Below are 20,770 nucleotides of genomic sequence, written 5' to 3'. Positions count from 1 at the left end.
AATGAACTAATGAATAATTCATAATACATTAAAAACCAATGAATATGCTTTTTGGATAAACCAGTGACAACAAATCCATTCACCAAAACGAATTCATAGAATATTGACATTAATTCATTAATACGTAGCATTAAATAACATTAATAGTTGCACCAACCCTGACGTCTGCTCCTAGAAATGTCACTGACCCGTAAGGCAGGCAGGGAACTGTAGCCTGTGGGTGGCCACGTGAACTCCAGAATACTGTAGGCCTCGTTCTTGTCAACAGTCACTGCGATTTGTTACTATAGCCGACAAAGTATACATTTAGGATTAGAGGACTTAGAGAACCTTTTTTACCTTATGTCAGCAAGCTATGATCGTGTGACCTATGGATTTGCAAAATCCTAGGTTGTGGGTTGTGTCTGCAACATGACCAAAAAATAATGGCAAGGCTATTTTGATTTGCAAACCATTTTCCTGCAGGGGAAATCAAAGGGGAAGGTCTGGAGCATGCATTGCCTCATGTATTGGTGACTAAATCCTAAGACCCTGAAAAAACTTTGCCGAGACGATATTTGCTTGCACAACAGGTAACCACCCCCACCCCCCTGATCCAGCAAAAACAAGCAATGCCATGTTTTCCAATAATTATTAACTCTACAACAAAATATATCTGATACGTGTTTGTCGAGATTACCCCGAAATCTCCTTTAATAACAACGTTATTACCTCCCCATTAACATGGCTTTAACCGTAAGCTTTGGAGTTTCAGTGTGTGTTTGTCCTTGTGGGACAGACCAGGGGTGGGAATTTTGAAATTATGAATGGGCATACTGTGCTCCTTGGCCAGCCTTCGCAAACATGGCTTTCCCCCTCCCGACTCGACGTGTTGTGATAAAATGTTGTAAGTGCATTGAATTTCAACCCGGAGCGACTAACGGCGTCTATGTCTGTATTAACAAGCTTAGAGAAATGCGTCTCGAGTGGATAATGCCAAAGAGCCAGTAACAGATTAGCTCTGGGTAAACTGTGTTCTTCTCCAGAGCTCACAGACTTAGCTAAACGTTCACACTAAAAAAGAACCTGTAGGGACTTGTTAAGACAGTCTACCCTGCCAGACACAGCTATTATTGGGGGCTGATTTTTCACATTTCCCCCCCCCAGAGCACTTCACAGTAACAGAGATTCATACGTGACTGTGAGCTGCCTTTCGCATGCAGTTTCATAGCAACAGCCGCCATGGGCTTGGCAAAACGTTGTCATATTGCAGGAAACAGATTGGCTCTTTTCCACTATAAACGACTCCCCTTTCAAGCTCAAGACAAGACGTCTAAGCAGTGCCACTGAATGGCTGCCAGTTCTCTCTGCCCTTCTTTGTCTCGCTCCCTCTCTCATGCTTGCTCTCTCTCTCTCTCTCACTCTCTCTCTCTCTCTCTCGTTCTCTCTCTCTCTCTCTCTCTCTCTCTCTCTCTCACTCTCCATTTGCCATAGCTGGGTAGTGTAGTGACATATTTCAATGCTACAGTAAGCCAAAGCAGGTCAAGTTGCCTGGTCTAGTGTGTGTTGTTGGGGCTGTCTGTCACAGAGGGACAGGGCTGAGTGGGTGGGTGTTTGACAGCTCTTGTAGTGTTTACCTTGAGGAGGAGGAGGAGGAGGAGGAGGAGGAGGAGGAGGAGGACCTGTAACCTATGCACCGGCCATACCTCAAGTTCACTATCCCCGAGAGCCGGGGCTCTGGCCAAGGCCACGCTGACGTCACGTACAGCTGCAGGGCCGGATTGGGTTACCGTGGAACTGAATGACATGAGCAGGTTGAACTGTGTAGTGGTGGCTCATGCGAAAAACACAAGAGGCGTGCTCCTTGCCTATTTCTTCTCCTCATTTCATGCCTTCATGTTGACAGATCTGCGGGTACATAAATAGGGGCAGGGCCTACTACCTTTCTGTTCTCTCTGTCCCCCTTCGGTCCTATTCAGTTTAATACCAAGTTCAGTTTTAATTTCAAATTCACTTCATTGACATGCTAAATTGAACGTTGCACTGCCAGATCATTCACAGGAAAACAATACAGAAAACATGCACATTGCCAGAAATGTAAATATACATATATTTTTGTTCTGTACTGGGCTGTAAGAATATAAAAACACAATGTACATACATACATCTTTCTTTCTCCTCCTTTCTGCCTCCCTTTTTATTACTGCCCTGAACTATTCCATTTACTGCCTGCTCATGCTGGTATGATGGGGGGGTGGGGGGTTGCCAATGTATTGCTCCAAATCAGGCACGATTAGGATGAGTGCTATGCTACAGAGCCATAAATAACAGTGCCAGCATAGTGGGACTTCACCACTGGGCTGCAGTCAAATGCTGGCCATCGAGGGATGGAGGGAGGGAGGGGGGTAGAGAGAGAGAGAGAGACAGAGAGAGAGAGAGAGAGAGAGAGAGAGAGAGAGAGAGAGAGAGAGAGAGAGAGAGAGAGACAGAGACAGAGAGAGAGAGAGAGAGAGAGAGAGAGAGAGAGAGAGAGAGAGAGAAGGAACAGAGAGAGGGAGGGAGTCTGCTGGGTCTCATCACAGAGACCTAGATATGCCTTATCTGTTTACATTTGAAGCTGCTTTACTCTTTGAGTGTCCTGTCCTCTTAATCTTGCTCCCTCCCTTTCTCTCTCTCTCTCTCTCTCTCTCTCTCTCTCTCTCTCTCTCTCTCTCTCTATCTCTCTCTCTCTCTCTATCTCTCTCTCTGTCTCTCTCCCCTTTCTCTGTCTCTCTCGCTCTCTCTCTCTCACACAAAAAGTATTGCTCCCTCTTGTTCTATTTCTGTCTAACCCTATAGAGGTTGGTTTTTTGCATTACTGCCTCCATCACTTCACTTGTACTGCTCTCGTCATCAAATATGTGTGTGTATGTGTGTGTGTGTGTGTGTGTGTGTGTGTGTGTGTGTGTGTGTGTGTGTGTGTGTGTTTGTGTGCGTGCGCGTGCGCGTATGTCTGTCTGTCTTTCTGTGTGTGTTGAGTGCGCCTGTGTGTCCGTCAGTCGAGCTAGCGTGTGTGTGTATACGCAATTCTGTGTGTATTTTCAAAAGATGGCGAGCGAGTCTGGAGGTTTAATAAGACGGCGTGTCAGAGCAGGACTGGAGAGGCGAGTGGACGGGGAGGAAGATCACAGGTCAGACTGTCAAAACATTCCCACAATGTTCCGTGCCCCAACATCTCTGTGTGCCGGTTTCCTTTGACACTGCCCGGCAGCAGCAGCTAATATGACTCAACCTCGCCTTTTGGCGGAAACATAAAGTGACTCACACTTTTCAACTTTATGGCGGTATCACATGATTTAAAACCCTCCAATTAAATTTCAGGATTAGTTAATGTCTTGGCGCTAACGTGGAGCCACCTAGTAAAACATACCCACACAGTGTGAGTGTTTTTTGAGACATTTTGTTCAGAAAGCCTATGTCAGCCTCCAACTCTAAACTCCAAACTCTAAATAACTTCAAAATATGGCACAAAGACTGTACTACTCAACTGATGGTTGAGATGAACTGTTCTCTGGAGTGTGGTAAATCTCTCTTACCCCCCAAAAATTGAAACCCATTTGGACTCATCTCCAAGCCAATGTCATTTTGAGTTCATACATTTTTATGTGCTGCATTGCCTCACCTTTGTGTGTTCTTTTCACCTCGCTGTGGTGGCACAACTCTGGGAACGCCAAAGTACAACTTTTCAAAAGTCTCCAACCCACCCCATGCTAAGCTCCCAACATACACAAACCAAACCCTTTGCACGCCGACCACAAATTCCTTTCGATTTATTGACTCTGAAAATGATACAGTTCAAACTTATCAAGGCTGGCTAAGCCTGTAGCTCTACTCAGACTGTAAATAAATAGCACCTCTGCTCGGCGATGATGAATGAACAAACAATAACCAAATAAATGAAACAACCAGATAAAAGTCAACAAACTCCCTTCGTCAAACAAACGTACAAAATATGTGGGAATGACAAGAATCCCTGTTGTGTGCACACTAAAATTGTCAAAGGAATTTATCTGCAGCTTCAGCATATTCATGGATTTACCATCCACAGTCACCTTCCTGTTGCACAGAACGTATATACAGTGTATATACTATATATATATATATATTACACATCAGCCCCTTACAAGGTCTCTGCATAATCCCCCGCAATTTACAATAACACCAACATTGAGGAGTCGGACCCCCCACCTCCGCGTCGTCCTCATATGAGATCAGGGCAGGGCTGAAATGAAGCTAGCGCTGATTAAATAGGAAGAGGGTCTCAGTGGCTCAGTGGAGGGAGCTCTGCAGTCAGCACCCCACCGAGCGGACAATATGGCCTGACTTCCTGACCCCTGCGTCTGGGGATGCGGGAGACAAACAATGGGATCCTTAATTAACATCGGCCATTCCCACCGCATGCTCCTTTTTCCTGACAACGCCGATTCACGGTGGCACACAAAGCCATCACTGTTGTCCCCCTGCCTGCGCATGACGTGACCGAGTGTGGCTCACTTGCAGGGGCCAGGGCGTGCTTAGCAATGGCTTGTGCCACCACTACCATTCAGGGGACTTAATGCTAAAGCATTCTGCCTTTTCTGAAAGAAGAGGTCAGTCTGTCATTGCCCGCTGGGTCAAAAATCATTGCTGCAGTGCAGTCAGATAGTGTGTGTAGCTGTGGTGGAATAGTAAATTGCTGGGGATGTGACGCGAGTCAGTCAGAGGGGCCTGTTTGTGGTCTGTTATGGACTGGTGCGGCTTAGCAGTCATAAATGCCTGCTGACCCTTGCCAGGGATCTCTCGTTCTCACATCACATCAAGTAAGGGTGCCCTCTTTGTAACTAAAGCAGTACTGACACACAGGCAAAGCCATTTGCTTGAAGTGTAGGAGCATAACGGAAATGTTTTGAATGATTGTTCGTTCGCCACAGGCTAATGTCTTTGCTTTGTGAGACACGGAGTCTGTGGGCCCGGGTTAAGTCGATCGGTGAATACAAAAGCTCAATATTGGGAGGATACCCTGCAGTGAATTTGCGCAAAATCTCTTAGTCTTACAAATCAAGACAAATAATAAACTAATCAGCATTACGGCGGTTCCCTTTTGATCTCGGGATTTAAGTCCTGTTTTGGGAGGACCGCGAAGCCATACTCCCTAAACATGAACCTTGTTTTCTTTCATTAACTTCTGGGGACAAAATAATCTCTCCACTTTTAGACGCTACCCAGCAGAAAGCCACTTTTAATTTATAGGAAACTTTCTATGAAGGGCCGAGGACATTTATGAAAAAAAATACTTGGGGTTTAGCGGATGACTGCTCTATATGGTCTGCGGGATACAGTCTCAGGACCTCAGCGAGTAGCCTTTAACCGTCCCAGAGCAGTCCAAGCTAAATACCTCCATCGGATCTTTCCCAGGACAAAAGTTGGCTTGTTTTAACCCTTCTCCTCTCCAGACTTGCGCACAGGAAAAGCGTTGGTCGAGCTAACCTAAAATGCACCCCGACTGTGTGTGTGTTTATTAACATACTGTTATCATTTATGTAATAAGGCTTTCCTGCTGCTCAAAATGTGTCTCTTTTGTCCCATTTTTTTTCACATGGCTAGAACGACAATATAACTCCAGGGCTATATGTCATGTTTCCTTGCCTTGCGTGTCTTTGAAGAGCGACACACAATAGGCTGTGCGGCTGCAAGGGGGCCTACAGCAGTCTTCTGGTAATAGCAAAGGGAAGTGTGATGACGGTTGTATCAGCAGAGTAAAAAGGAAGAGTGGTATTCCTGTACAGAACCCAAACCAGCTGGCAGGAAACCCTCGCTTTATATTCCTCTAACTTTGATTTCCTTTTTGAGGAAGCGTTCTCAATGTGCTTTCTCTGATGCCGTCCCCTGTCTCTGTGCATGTGCATGTGCATGTCTCTCTTGTCAACCCTCTCTGCCATGGAAGTGTCACGGTCCCCGAGGTGCACATGAACAGGCAAACAACATTTTGTCACAGTGTCCAGAACATAAAATACAGGACAAAAACAAAAAAAACCGTATTGCCTTGACTAATTAAATCAACAATGCCCCCCAAAAAGGAATTGTAAGGTCCTTTCCAATCTGGAGTTGTTTATCGCCTCTCTCTCGGTCTCTCGGTCTCTCTCTCTCTCTCTCTCTCACTCTCTCTCTCTCTCACTCTCTCTCTCTCTCTCAGAGGGAAGGACTGATAGCCTGTGAAGAACACTAGGCAGCTGGCTGAGACACCCAGGAATGTAAACACATGATTTACGCAGCCACATCGCTTCCACTGGCCAACACATGTCAAGATGCTGCAGCAGAGATGTTTGGCATCTATTCAATTGATTAACAGAACTCTCAACAAAAACGTAAGCATGCCAATACTTGATAGGAGTTGAATAAGGGCCATAGAATTCTAAGGTTGATGCAAAATCAACACTAAAATGACAAACCTTCAAAGCAACATTAATATCACCAACATTTTTATAACTAAGAATAATGGCAGATTTTGGTTTGAGGTTTTTTTGTGAGGTACACACCAGGAAACTAGGGTGTGCCTACATTACAGGGACTGATTGTTTTGAAACTGCGTTGCTCCGAGTCAACAATGATGTAACACCTAGTAAAACATAATTGCTCATCCAATTGCTTATATGTTTGAGGATTCAGTTGGAGGCTGGTAATACAAGAGGAGTCGGGCCTTATTACAAACAGTGTTTATGCAATCATCGCAGCGAGAGCCTTTTGGGGAAAGGAAAGCAAGCGTTTCCACGACCTGCCGCGATTGGCTCGTAGGCCAACACCACGCTGCTTTTTCACTTACTTACAACAAACGTAACAGAACTCTCTGTTACAAAGACAGAAATGGCCTGACTGATGCTGATGGTTCCCATTTTCATCATTGCATAACTGCTCCAAATGGCCTTGGGTAAACTGTGGCCACAAAACAAGGCCTTTCTCACCTTCTCCTGTTGCTAACACATTTCCACAACAAGACACCCCTACTTGAATTTCGTTAAACAGTCAGCCAAGAGATGAGGATTGACAAACCCCATCACCATCATCACTACCACCACCACCCCCAACAAAAAACGTTTCGTTTGCTTCAACATTTGTCAAGAGCATCCTCCAAACTGTCGAGTTTCCCACCTTGGAATAGTTTTATTCTTCAGCACCTGGAAGAGACCCCACCAAATGGAGCTCCTCAGTGTTAACGAAGTACGGTGTGTGTGAAAGCTCTGCATGCTGAGAATGGGGGCTCCACACTGAAAGTGTTGAATGAACGTAGGTAGAAGCACATTCCCTATACAGTATGTGATGCGATGCAAGCATATGTGTCACAAATATCTAAATGCATTACCTGGTTGCCAAGAAAACTGAAAATTATAGTCATTGAAAAAAACTGAACATCATGCCATCTTAAAATTTCGGAGTTGGCCTTGACTTGACTTATTGGAGACGTTGTTCGCTTTTTTGTAACCATGTGTGCAAGTGCTGGCCAATTCTGTGCTTGGCCTGTTGCATGCACATCATCTCCATAGTTGTGCTCATTTTGCCAGTCACTCACCAATGGGATGAGGCAACCCCAAAAGGACTCTCAATACCCCACCACATTTGGGCTTGCATACCCACCCACAGGGGGCCCCGGTTCGAGTCCGGCCGGGGTCATTTCCCGATCCTCCCCTGTCTCTCGGTCCCATTCGCTTCCTGTCACCATCTTCGACTGTCCTGTCAAATAAAGGCATCAAAGCCCCTAATATATATATATATATATATATATATATATATATATATATATATATATATATATATCAGGGCTTGACACTGGCACCTGCCAACCAGCCAAATGCTGGTAAAACCTGGCTGTGGCTGGTAACAAGTTCAGTGTCACTAGCCAATTTGGTAGGTAGCTTATTCTATGGTATAACATATCAGAATAGCATACTTTCTGCACTTTGCCTCTTGTGTATCAATTGTTTGTATTCAAGTTCAAGAAAAAGCTCAGTTACTCCGTTTCTATTTGTTTGTTTTACTTCCATGTATAAACCCATGCACTCATCTTCTTCATCTTCTGAGGTTACATGTACAGCGTCATGATAAAAATAAATAAGTCTAATTTGTGGCTAGTAGAATAGCTGGATGGCTAGTGACTCGGGAAAACCACTAGCCACAGTGGCCTGCAAGCGAAAAAAATAATGTCAAGCCCTGATATATATATATATATATATATATATATATATATAAAAAAAGAACTCTCAATACATTGCAAGACCTCCCCTCCTTCCCAGTAATGGGACATAGATCATCGTTTTTGAAAGCAGGCAGTTCAGGTGATGTTTAGTGGATACATTTTTACATACTATACCACACAATGTACTCCAGGCAGCGTAAAACCATGTTTTTCCATGCAAAGGCATTACAATTTCTGTTGTCAAGAGGAGTGGGAATTCTCACCGCAAATTAAATGTGCGCTTTAACTGCGAGGTTTCACACATACGGATGAATAAATAATTGGGTGTTCTTTAGGCTTCTCCTCTCAAAATTTACGCTTGCCTAATGCCCGCATTCCTATGGACGCTCACCGATTTGCATAGGCCTTGGGCCAAAGACAAGCATTAGGCCAAGTCTATATATATACAGCGGGCGTGTGAGAAGACAGCATATCTTGAGCCGATTCAAACCCACATTCAGGTATTTACAGGGATGTGGCCAAACACGACCGACTATGTTTAACTATGGAGTTACACCAGGAGTCTCAGTATATTACACTACATTACACTTAGCTGACGCTTTTTACCCAAAAGTAACTTGCCGTTATTTAAATACAGGGTATTGGTTACAGTCCCAGGAGCAATGTGCGGTTAGGTGCCTTGCTCAAGAACACTTGAGCCATGGATAGAGTTGTAGGGAGGACTGTAAAGGGTGGGATTGGAACCTGCAGCCCTCTGATCTTAAAGGGACAGTTTGGTCAATTTCAACATGCACTTGTAATGCTCACACTACTCTGGACTTGTCAGTACCTGAGATTTTTTTTTCTTCTTCTTCAGCCGTTTCCGAGATCCTGGTCATTGTAATGGGGGCAGCTCTTTGTTTACATTTCAAAAAAACATTTTTATTTATTCCCAAAAACATCCAAAAGGTTATAAAACATCAGCGGACAACTAGCAAACAGCAGTACCTTTTGGGAAAATATTTGGAGTTGGCCTATGTTTCATTTTTTAAAAATGTGAACAAACGCTGCCCCCATTAGAATTGCTCATATCTCGGAAAGGGCTGAGCCGAAAAATGTGGCATCACCAGGTACTGACAAGTCAAGGGTAGCGTGAGCAATACAACTGCATGTTGAAATTGACCAAACTGTCCCTTTAAGTCCCTCTCCCTAACCACTACGGCACGGCTGCCCCCATGTATTAGCTATAGTATTTTTTTCTTTTTATTTCCTGATACGCTGCCCAATTCTGTAAGAGAATCCAGGCTTAAAAACCAGAGCTGGAACTAGGCTATATGCACACACGCATTCCATGGTGGTAACTACAATCTGAACAAAAGATGCTTTATCTTGTGGGTATAAAGACAGCTCTGTACACAAACCAATGGGATTCATGTGTTTTTGATCAGCTCGTGCTTATCTTCATCTCTAGCCCTTCAGACATATTGGCCCACAACATGAAAAAGATGCAGCTGCAATGGCCAATTCCACGCATATACAATTTTATTGTCAACTTAGCTAAATTGCTCTTCGCAGTCCGAGCTAGTCTTGTCTCATTTTTGCACAAAAAAACCCAAACAATCCAGTATTTAGACAGAGCCATGTGATTATGTGTAAATGGAAAACAAACATCGTGCCTTGGACTAAACCATAAACAACCCCCGCCAGTCAACACAGTTCACGAGGAGTACAGAGGAGAATGGTCATGCTTCATTTGATGGCTGTAGAGCTGTACTGCACAGACTGTATACAATAAAAGTCAAACTTTCAAAAGCAAATCCTTTAACTTAAAAAAACAATGCTATCTCTGATGCCTATTTCTCTATTCTCATTTTGCAGCAATAAAACATCTTCAGTATGTGGCAGAACATCCTTAGCATAAATGCTTTTAATGAGTAATTATAGTAAGCAGTATAAAATTAATAATTATATGATTACTGAAGTATAGTAATAATATAAGACCTATGTTAGACAAACAGTACATTATCTCCTATGTAGCCTACTAGTATAAGTGGTGATGTTTGAGATTTTTTTTAATTTAACCAGAATCTCATGGGATGTGTGGGCAATGCAGCCTTTGAATGACTCGTACGGTAGGTGCAATAGAAATGTTTGCCCAGGTCACCCACACAAATGCATCCTGACAGGCAATGGCATTGGCATGGGGGGCAGGCATGGCAGAGGACATGACTCACGGGCCAAGCTTACACGCAGAGCCAGTCGCGCAGGGACGGGACTACCAACCCACATTCCAGCAAAGCCATTTTCCATGAGGAAATCTTTCTACATTGGGGATGTAGTGGGGTGGGGGATGGGGCGATTGGGGAGGGATGGGGGGTGTCCATCCTTTCCTCTCGTAACAGATAAACGACCACAACAAAAGCAGAGATTGCAGAGCAGAGAAGAACCAGCTCAAATGTCTTCTGAGGCCATTGCAGTGGTTTCCACCAGTGCTTTGGAATTTAAGTGCACATCCTAACAACTCAGTACCCCCTCTAAAGAACTGCCATTACACTTGGGTTTCAGGTTAAGTGATGAAATTATAAACTAATATGAAACTAATACAGCAACACTGGAGTGGTATTTCTCCCATTCCTAACCCTGCACCTCTGCGAGGCAGACAACAACCACCTTAGCTAATGAAAAAAAATCCCTGCAGGGGAAAAAAACACTGCATAGTCGTGAATCATGAATCCCGAAATCTGGTGGAATTTCAAAACAAAACAAATAACAAAACAACAACAACAGCAACAACGAAAAAAATATTTCTTTACATAACGTTGCACGCAAAGCTGGTGTGTGAGCTGGGCTGGTAAACAGCTGGAAGCCACAGCAGCTTCTCCTGCTGCTTGCTAGTCCTCCCAGGGGAGTTTCTCTCTCTCTTCAACATTGTGGCCCTGGACCAGCCAGCCAGCCTGCCAAGCAGCAACGCACCCCCCTCCCATCCTCCCCAAACACATAACAACACTGGCACAGCAACACTGGCACATGGAAGACCGTAGGGGGAAGGAGAGAGGGGCCAGCAGGACAGCCCTGCCTGCCTCTATCAGCCCAGCCCAGCCCAGCCCAGCCAAGCCAGCCTAAGCTAACCTCCCACTGCTGAGGGGCAGGCAGTAGGGCTGCACAATACATCGAAAATGTATCGAAATCGCGATATCAAGAGTGGCGATATGCATATCGCTAAAATGACTTAATTATCGCTAACATCCAGTCACTGGCTGAATTTCAACAAATGCGCAAGAAGCCCGCCATGAGCAAAGCCAAGCCCCCACACAGACCGACAAATTAGTGACAAGAAAAACACCCAGCTATATTTCTTATTATCGTTTAAATATCGGTATCGAGGTATTGCATGCTGTTATCGCCTATCGATTTTTTTTCTGTTATCGTGTAGCCCTAGCAGTCAGTCCCATAGCACACTCAACTCTCATCCTGCCCTTCCTCCACGGCACACTCCCCCACCCACCCCCACCCCCACCTCCACCCCCACCTCCTGCCTCTCTCTTCCTATCTGCATCTCCTCTACTCAGCCATGACATTTTCCTGATCCCTATCTGGCCTCTGCTCCGCGTCCAAGAGGCCGGCCCGGCCAGCTGAGACCTGCCACTGAGGGATAGCACAGCCGAGTGTACAGTACTACAGTACAGCAGCGCGGGAGGGGAGTGGCAGGCCAGCCAAGAGATGTTGCAATCCCGCCCAACTGCCCAACTTCCAAACATTCTCCTCTGTGGCAATGCTCTGGCTGCTGCTTCAGCCGTGGGTGGGAGATGAGGAGACAGTGTGTCTTGCAGTGTGTGTGCGTGCGTGCGTGCGTGCGTGTGTGCGTGCGTGCGTGCGTGCGTGCACACTCAGTGTATGTAGTCAGGAGACTGCATGAAAATGTAATTCTCTATGCTGCACAGGGACCACAGTTCTCACTGCTGCGTCCTTGTGAAGTCGGATCTCTGTGTTTAGGTTGGCAGGGTGGGGGTCTGGCGCTCCCCTCTAAATGGGGACTACTTCCTAGCAAAGGGGCACACATGCTTATCCAGGGATTGATTACCATCAAAGCAGTGAAGACAGAGAGGGATAATGAGGTAACACTTAACGTTACGGATTGCTAGTAAGGTGGTAATTCTATGGTAATTTTAACTGACATGAAGACTACAAGGACACTTTAAAGTTGTTTCGGTATAATTTAATAGTAAGAGGCTGTGTATTTTACGGCTCTGATAGCATGTAGTTTCCATGAAATTACTTAATTGCTAATAGTTTCGTTACTGGCATACAGTGTCAGTTTACCATCAAAGTCTCTTTCATGTCTTTGTTGTTACAGCATAACCCTTGACTGTACCCATGTACTTACCAACATTTTACTGTCCCAGTTGCTATTACCTAGACACTACAGCAGGGTATTCAATTAAAAGTCACTGAGGGCCAGTTTATCAAATTCCCCACAGTAAAAGGGCCGAATGTAATATCATACAGTATAGCGCAACTATGTTTTCATTTAGCTCAGACCTCGTGGAGGGCCAGACACTTGCCATGCAAGGGCCGGATCTGGCCCTGGGGCCTCCAATTGAATAACCCTGCACTACAGAGTAATTGCAATGGAAACTGCATGGTGTCTTTTTTTATTATTATTACTAACTATGGTGTATTACCATGCCATTATTACACTGAAATCACATTGAAATAACCATAGAATTACCACCTTATTAGCGATCCATAATGCAAAGTGTTCCTGAAAATGACACTGCATGGGCACTGCACTTGTGCCATCTGCCTCACAGTTTGGACATGTAGACTTGTGGAGATGTAGACATGGGGCGCCCCTTGAATTATTATTGCTGGTTTTCCATGGCAGGACTCACTGCTGGGCGCCCTTAAAGAGGGCAGATTTGGTGGTGCCCTAGGTCAGGGCTTTCCAAAGTTTCCCAAGGGCTTCCCTGACTTTACCAGGACCGGTACATTCCAGCCAAGGTACATTCCTTACATGGGTCGTACCATACTATTTTGTTCTGTGCATCCCCTATCACAGCCACAAGTCAGCCTATGAGGCAGGGCCCCACTGAATATTAAATAATAACAACAATAGTGTAATGTTCAGAGAAGCAATAGATTACTATAATGCTGTTCTTAACTAATGGGAATATTGATTAGATGTTGTTTGGCTTATTTTGTTTTATCTTAGTTATTCAATTTATTCAATTGTGCAGCACACAATTTGTGCTATGCTTTTCCTGTCAACCTGCTGCACCCCCCCGAGAACCTCCTTGCGCCCCCCAGGGGTCCCCGGCCCCCACTTTGAAAACCACTGCCCTACGCAATTGCCTAGCCTGCCTATTGGTAAAACCGATTGCAGTTTGCCACATGGTTCCACCCATTTGTGAGCCCTTTCCACAATCCTGTGTCACTCTTGTATACACTGACAGGCGAATCTGAAGCTCGTTCCGAGGCCATGTTAAACACTTATGTAAATTATTTGATGTGGAAAATCAAGGGAATCAACGCTACATTTTGAAGTAGAGGTTTTTCGGAAAATAATAGGCCTGGGTTTTTGGCGACGGGGGTGGAATGGGCCTTTAGTGGTGTTTCCGTTGGCATGGGAGTGAGGGTCTGAAATGTAAAACAGCGGATCAAGACTGGAGATTTACATTACGCTCCCTGGGACTCTCCTCTCCCTGGCCACTCTCTCAGCCTCCCTCTCAGCAGTGGTGCTTTGCTCTCATTTCATCCCCAGCTAGCACTGCCATCAGGTGACTCAGAGCAAATAAACAGCCTTTTCCACAAGGCTCGCACTCGCCATTCGTCTTTACAAGCATTACAACATATAAGATTTGCATTGCAGGCGTTCATCATCAAGAGGAAAGAAATTAAGTGTGAGATTTCTCTCATACAAAACTGTGTATGTGAGATATGAGCTGCTTAAAAGAGTGACCAATTTAGAGTGTTAGGAGAAGTGAGTTTTAAATTCACACGTATTATATGTGCTGTGCTGTGCTGTGCTGTGTAGAGCGGAGCTGGGGGGGGAAACCAATTTTGTGGAAAAGAACAAAACAAAGAAAAGCAAATAAAAACATCAGTAAAAAAAAAAGAAAAACTTGCAAATATTGCCGAGTGATGTAAGCCATACAGCAAGTGTCGGGTATGTTTTATCACTCGGACAAGTCCTTCAGTGAACTATGGGGAGCTCTCGTAATCTTTCATAAGGGGAGGTTTGCCATTTTAATCCCACATCTGGAATGCATTGCCATTCCATCGCTCCTCCGACTCAAGGCAGGGATTTAGAGAGAGTACCTTACCCACTGTTTTGGTCTATCAGTGTGAGCCCATGAAACATTAACAACCACAAAAATCACAGCACATGGTGTCCTTGGTCTCAGAATCACACCATTTTTCTGTTTAAGCAAAGATACTGGTTTACACGAAAGGGTACATAAAGTACTTCTGGGTTGTAAGGCGGGAGGGAAGCACGGGGTTGTCACATTACGCCCTAAGCCGGTGTTTCTTATTTTGATATAATGGTGGAAAATAAGGACATTGTAAGGTAGGGGAAGTATTGATTTTCTCTTTCTCCCACTATTCATCAAGGAATATCACATACACGACCTGTGTTTCACTTGATAGCACAGGATGTCAAAATAACGTCTTAACTGATCATTCCTCAAAAGAAGAGGGGCTGGAGACACTTTTGCTTGTTTTTACACACATGAGCTCTGTGACAAACCACATTGTTTTGAGGAAGTAATGCCCCAATAACACAGAAACAATAGAAAAGGCTTTACTTTATATTTAAGTTTAGTGGTGCAACTCTGCCCAGTCTGTACAAAGTAAAGAGCTATGTTTGTGATCGGCAAGAGAGGTGGTCGGATTGACACTAGGGGCCTGTGCTGAAGGGATATTTTGGGCTAATGTCCACACTGGTTAGTTTCTAAATAGATACGCATCTAAGTTGTTTACATTAATGTCGACATCAGCTTGTTGATTTTTCGGCTCTGGAGACATGTTGGATTAGAATTGCAGACATAGACTGAAAACTTGTCGAAATAGCCGTCTACAGAAGTAATTTAACTATATGTTGACAAGGAATGGTTTTGGTTCTGAAAAAGAAATGTGGATTTAGCCTCCATTTCTATTGTGCAATCTTTTTGACCAAATACCTATATACTTGCTCTGATTTTACTCTTGCTGGAGAGCATCTGTACAATACACTTTTATTAATTTCTTCTTTTACTGCACTGTGAAACATTGCAAGCCAGTTTAACTTTGAAAAGTAAGTTGCTCTGCTGCCGGAAGTTTGTAAGTTAACTCAATTTGAGACTTTGATTTCTGATTTCTTCTTTAAATTTCTTGATTTTTGATTTCTTGTCTTTGGACAAATATGCCTCAAATTGAGTTAACTTACAAACTCAAGGCAGCAGGGCAACTTACTTTTTAAACGTTTAACTTGCTTCGAATGTTTAACAGTGTGTGCAGATACTTTTCATCCATTGAGCCACAGCACTGCATCAAGTACCCACGTGGGTTGCCCACTGGAGAAGAAGCATCTTGGTGCCACCTGTTCCTAACATTGTATTCCACAAGCCTCTCAGATACCCGTGACCATCGATTTTGTCTAATCATGCCACTCAGTTGCTTTATGGGTGATTGTGTTAGCGCTTCTCAGCAATGGGAGAGCAGCACCCACTAACCACGTAAAACAAGTTTAACTTATCGAATCCTCTCACGCAAATGAAGCTCTTAACATAGCAAAAAGAGATTATTCAATGGCATGGATGGGTTCACCCGACACAGCGTACAGTAGCTCGCTCAATTAACTTGATACACATGACTAGCAGGACAGAGGGCCGCCTGTCTTAGCAAGTAAGTCATGCCTGCTGTTGCTGCTGCCGCCGCCGCTGCTGTTTCTGGAGCTTGTGGTTGGTGGTCCCTGCAGGGGAAGACTGCAGAGAGCCCAGGAGGTACCCAAGGAAGGACACACTCACCTGGGGGCAGTCTTTGATGTAGTGTCCCTTGTTGAAACAGAGGTGGCACAGGTAGTTTGGCGGCGGTCGTTTGCTGGGCTTGCGTGGCTCAGAGGAGAGGGAGAGGTCAGAGAAGTGGTCCGTCAGGGAGTTCAGCCCATCCACAATGTTGTTTAGGGATCCGTAGGGAGAGACGTTTTTGTACAGGTTGCTATTCAAGGCCTGTAAGATAAAGGCAAACGTAAAGATACATCTGCCAAAATACTAAAACACTACAGACATTGAGCATTGTAAATCAATGTATTTATTTACATACTAAGAAGCCCCAGATGGAATTTGGAAGCCATAGTTAAACAGCATGAACTGATGAAGCCTGCATGAATATAGTATATACCAGTGGTTCTTAACCTTTTTTCTGAACGCACCCCCTTAGCTGTTCCCAAGACAAGCCGTGCACCCCCATTCCAAATGTCTACACGTGTATACGCACCAAAAAAATGATTTCAGTCATTAATTACAATGATTCTTACTTCAGACATTAACCAATACTTTAATAATAATTTAATAAACAATAACAATTTAAATTTGGTCTTAATTTGGCCTAATTATAATGTTTGGAAGCAGAATTTTGGTCACAACCTCAACACAAACAAAATTCTGTGCACCCCCTGAAATCTCTGGCGCACCCCCAGGGGGTGCCCGCACCCCAGGTTAAGAACCACTGGTATATACGGTAACAATGGCATTAATTTATACCTGGTCAGCCCTTTTCTTTCATATAGTACACGTATGTGACTGATATGTGTGCTTTGGAGAACTATCCCTTTTCACTGGAGCTCGGTGTCCAGAGCTGTACAACAGAAAACAATGGAGTGCAGTGAATTTCAGCAGATTTTTGGGAAGGTTATGAAGCCAAAGCAATGCACATGGCGGTCTCCACTCCAGTATTTGTGGCTTTATTGGCCCTACGAGACATGTCTTCCTCAGAGAGGATAAAGTTATGGCTGGGGACTCTAGTTCTTGTTGATGTTAAATGTTGCATAGCTCCAAACTCTTGGCAAGTCGAGGAAGTCTCTGTCCAAACCTAAAGCAACAATCTTTGCCAAGACACTGATTTTTTTTAATGTCTACACATATAGTAAAAATCTGTTCATGTCTACGATAAAACTAGAAACTACAGGAGGCATTATTTCTGTACTATTTTCCAGAAATCCTGTATGCATTTATTTATTGCCTTGGAGTAGGTGCTGTTTGCATAGTTTCTTACTAGCTTTTCAAACAGAATCTTCACAGAAATCGGCTTTATACACAAATCAATGCAGGCAGCCTCCTCTGAAAACAATGGGGCAAGTGTGTTTTACACAACTAAAAGTATCAGCATTCACACCCAAAACATCACAGTCACATGTTCTTGCCAAACACCATAATATAGCTGCCTATATATTACTCTCTACAAATTGGTCATAAAACCGAGTTTTGGTAAATGAACAAAATCCAGGAGCGGGGTTTGGGCGAGGGAACAAAGTTTCCACGTTTGTTTGTTTTTTGCCAACTCTTATACGGTTCATTATGAATGAGCCAAATGGCCATCTTACTCTGCAGGACACCTTTACACACCTTTACTTTCTTCACACATGGGGGAGATAAATACCCATTACAGTGAAGGACAGGTAAGCAAAACCAAAAGCCCTGAAGACAAAATCATTTGTTTTGAACTGTATGATGTGTTGCCATATATGTAACCTTGCAACAGGCACACACTACAAACCGTCTTTCTCTATTCAATTCTACAGACTTTTAAAAGTTTTTGTGTGTTTTTATTGAAGATAGGAAAGTCAAGAGTATGACAGGAAGAGACTGGGAGAGAGACGGGGCAGGATTGGGCTATGGCCCAGGCCGGACTAGAGGCTGGGTCCCCATGGACATGCACGTCCATATGTATGTATGTGCAAACTGAGCACACTGTGCCACTGGCAGTCACTCACTGGCATAACCAATATGCCTATTGTAATTAATAACGAACAAAAAAAATATATGAGACCTGACCTAACACTCTTAGTGAAGACAAGACACTGTATGTTAAAAGCAAAGACTGTTCCCATTAATTTTCATGATTAATTACTGCCTAATGCTTACATCACATTGGGAAGAAAGCAGTCTACACCTCATATGATGGAATTATTTGGCTTGGCAGCTTTTCTCCCTCTCTCCAGTCTCCGCAATCTTAATTTTCACAACTACTTCCAGATCCCGCAAGCATGCACATCACTGAACCCTAAACCCGCTCCATATGTGGCCTGCATTGCTCTGTTTAAATAGAGGTCCACCCAGAAATGCAGAGAGGTGGCTCTCTCCTCTTCTCGTCATGTTCTTGCTGGTTGGCAGGCAATGTACTGTACTGACATCCCTGCCGGACGTGATGGCACTTTTACCAAAATTGTCTTACTGAAAAATGGAAATATCTGGCATTTGTTTACCCAGCATGAAAATATGTTTTGTGTGTGTGTGTGTGTGTGTGTGTGTGTGTGTGTGTGTGTGTGTGTGTGTGTGTGTGTGTGTGTGTGTGTGTGTGTGTGTGTGTGTGTGTGTGTGTGTGTGTGTGTTCGTGGGACTGATTATCCTTATTTGTCACTTCTACAGGAATTCCAAATAGCAGCTTGATTGTTTTGAACGAGCAAAACCTAAACCTTTAAAAATGGAAAGTTCATTTGAGATTTTGATTGGTCAAATGGCAATAACAGTAAGTCAGTTTTTTCTCCTAATGTTTAGATTGCAGAACGCTTGAAATCTGTCTTTGCTTACACAAACAGGCTAAATGGTTTAACGGTCACAACAATAATCACTAAAGTATACCAGCTTGGCGCAATGAATCTGCTGTCATACAGGCCACTAAAATGTAACCCCGCGCGCGACCCCATCCTCATCAACATGCAGACCACAAAGCAGACCCTCCCACATACTCCATAGCCTGCATTGCAGCCGACCTCGGCGACATCTAGTTAACACCAAACCATTCACCACTGTGCCCAGAGGGCAGGGGTTTATACTAGAGCTACAAGGTATTCACCTCCTAGCGATTATTTGTCAAACTTGTCCATGTGTTAGCCTACTTTCATAGTCTACTGTCTGAAGCGGTGGGACTATCATAATCCAACTTTTTCCGGTGTCTGCAGGCACCGCCTTGACGTATCTGTAATAGACCGAGGTCCATCTCTCACTCTGAGGCCAATAGGATTTCATTTTTAATTATGGTTAGCCTACACATCATAAAACAAGAGTCTAACTTATGTAAAGCAGTTATTTTAAAATATCCCCAGCTCGTTGGTAACTGTCCTTGATAATATTGTATCCCATATTGTAATCCAAATGACAGGACTATTGGCCTGTAATATTTACACTGGTTGAGTGATTTCGGTCATTACGTCTCGTGTGTAAATCATAATCGAATGTATGGTACAGTGCGTAAAACACGGGTGACCTCAATAAGTATTGCCAACAGCAGTCATGGGTAATGCCACTGTACATCTAGCCTTGGCTACACAACAAATGGCATGGCGCTTCATCTTACAAGAATGGCCGATGCTTCCCACACGCTGAAAAAAGTTACTGCCAGTTTAATAATTTGCATTGCGCTCCCTTCCCCGTCGGACGGCTACACAGTTTTGTTCACAAATGTATGGCCCATGTTTAAATAAAGAATACAGCAATGTGCCAAGTTCATGGAAGTTACTAACCTCATTCCTCTGGAGCTGAAAGAAGTTGTTGAGATAGTTGGAATTTAGGGACGAGCTCAAGTCAGCGGCCGCGGGAGGCTTGGTGTAGTTAAGGTCCGGATGGGAAGAGTTGGGTTCGGGTCTGAAGGCATCAAAGGCACTGGTCTGGTGGGTGTCTTGTAGAGACAGATAAACCCAGTTTAGAAGCTGAGCAGGCTGATACACTGAGGCGCTGGTGTCAATGGCAGACAACAAGCTCATCTTTAAAAGGATAAACTTGCTCTTCCACCGTTGTGTTTTAGATAACTCAGCTTCGCTGTCTCGCTTAAAAAAGTTTAGCCAACTGAATTAGCCGTCTTGCGCTCCTTATTCCAAAGTAGACTGGTATTATTGTTCTGTCCCCACAGACCCTGTCTTTTCGCTGGGATCGTAGTCCCAGGTTTACTATTACGCAAAAGTCATTGCACTAACATGTCAGTATAAAAAGATTTAGCCTCAGTCAGCGCCCCGTTATCTCTATTTGCACTGTAACAGCAAAGAGCTCATTGCATATTTAGAGTTAAGGGGAGGGTCACACATCAGCCAAACCAATAGTCTGTGTTTATTATAATTTATGCAGATGAAGTGCACGGCGGTTTGGTTTTGATTGGATGTACAATAAACTTAATATTAACTTCTATGGCTTCTCCAAGCTGTCATTGGTTTCATAATCTAAATATTTCTAATAGGCCTATTTATGAACGTATTCAAGTTCTGTGCGCGCTGTCGTGGTCAGACGTAAAAGAAAGGAGGAGTTTTAAAGTTGAAGTTAAGGAAAACCCCAAGAGAGGATAATGGTAACAACTGGACGTAGTGTATAGCCAGTGTGGTCAAACTGCTGCAGAAAGAGTTTGGGCCAAAGTTAAGTT

General features: G+C 44.0%; 1 protein-coding gene across 2 annotated transcripts in view; it reads right to left on the bottom strand.

The window, feature by feature from the left end:
• zcchc24 (zinc finger, CCHC domain containing 24) overlaps positions 1–20,388 on the bottom strand; it is a 44,618-nt gene extending 24,230 nt beyond the window's left edge. For both annotated transcript variants that reach the window (XM_063191567.1, XM_063191568.1), the window contains exons 1-2: positions 19,884–20,388; positions 16,171–16,371 (exon numbers count right to left, since the gene is read on the bottom strand). In XM_063191567.1, the coding sequence (XP_063047637.1) occupies positions 16,171–16,371; positions 19,884–20,123 (441 nt within the window). In that variant the 5' untranslated portion in view covers positions 20,124–20,388. The remainder of the gene's footprint in view (positions 1–16,170; positions 16,372–19,883) is intronic.
• Between the last annotated feature and the right edge of the window lie 382 nt (positions 20,389–20,770).

Source organism: Engraulis encrasicolus, chromosome 24 (genome assembly GCF_034702125.1).
Source record: "Engraulis encrasicolus isolate BLACKSEA-1 chromosome 24, IST_EnEncr_1.0, whole genome shotgun sequence".
Classification (NCBI taxonomy): Eukaryota; Metazoa; Chordata; class Actinopteri; order Clupeiformes; family Engraulidae; genus Engraulis; species Engraulis encrasicolus.
The sequence above is the reverse complement of the archived record's forward strand: the minus strand, read 5'-3'. Positions and strand labels throughout refer to the sequence as shown.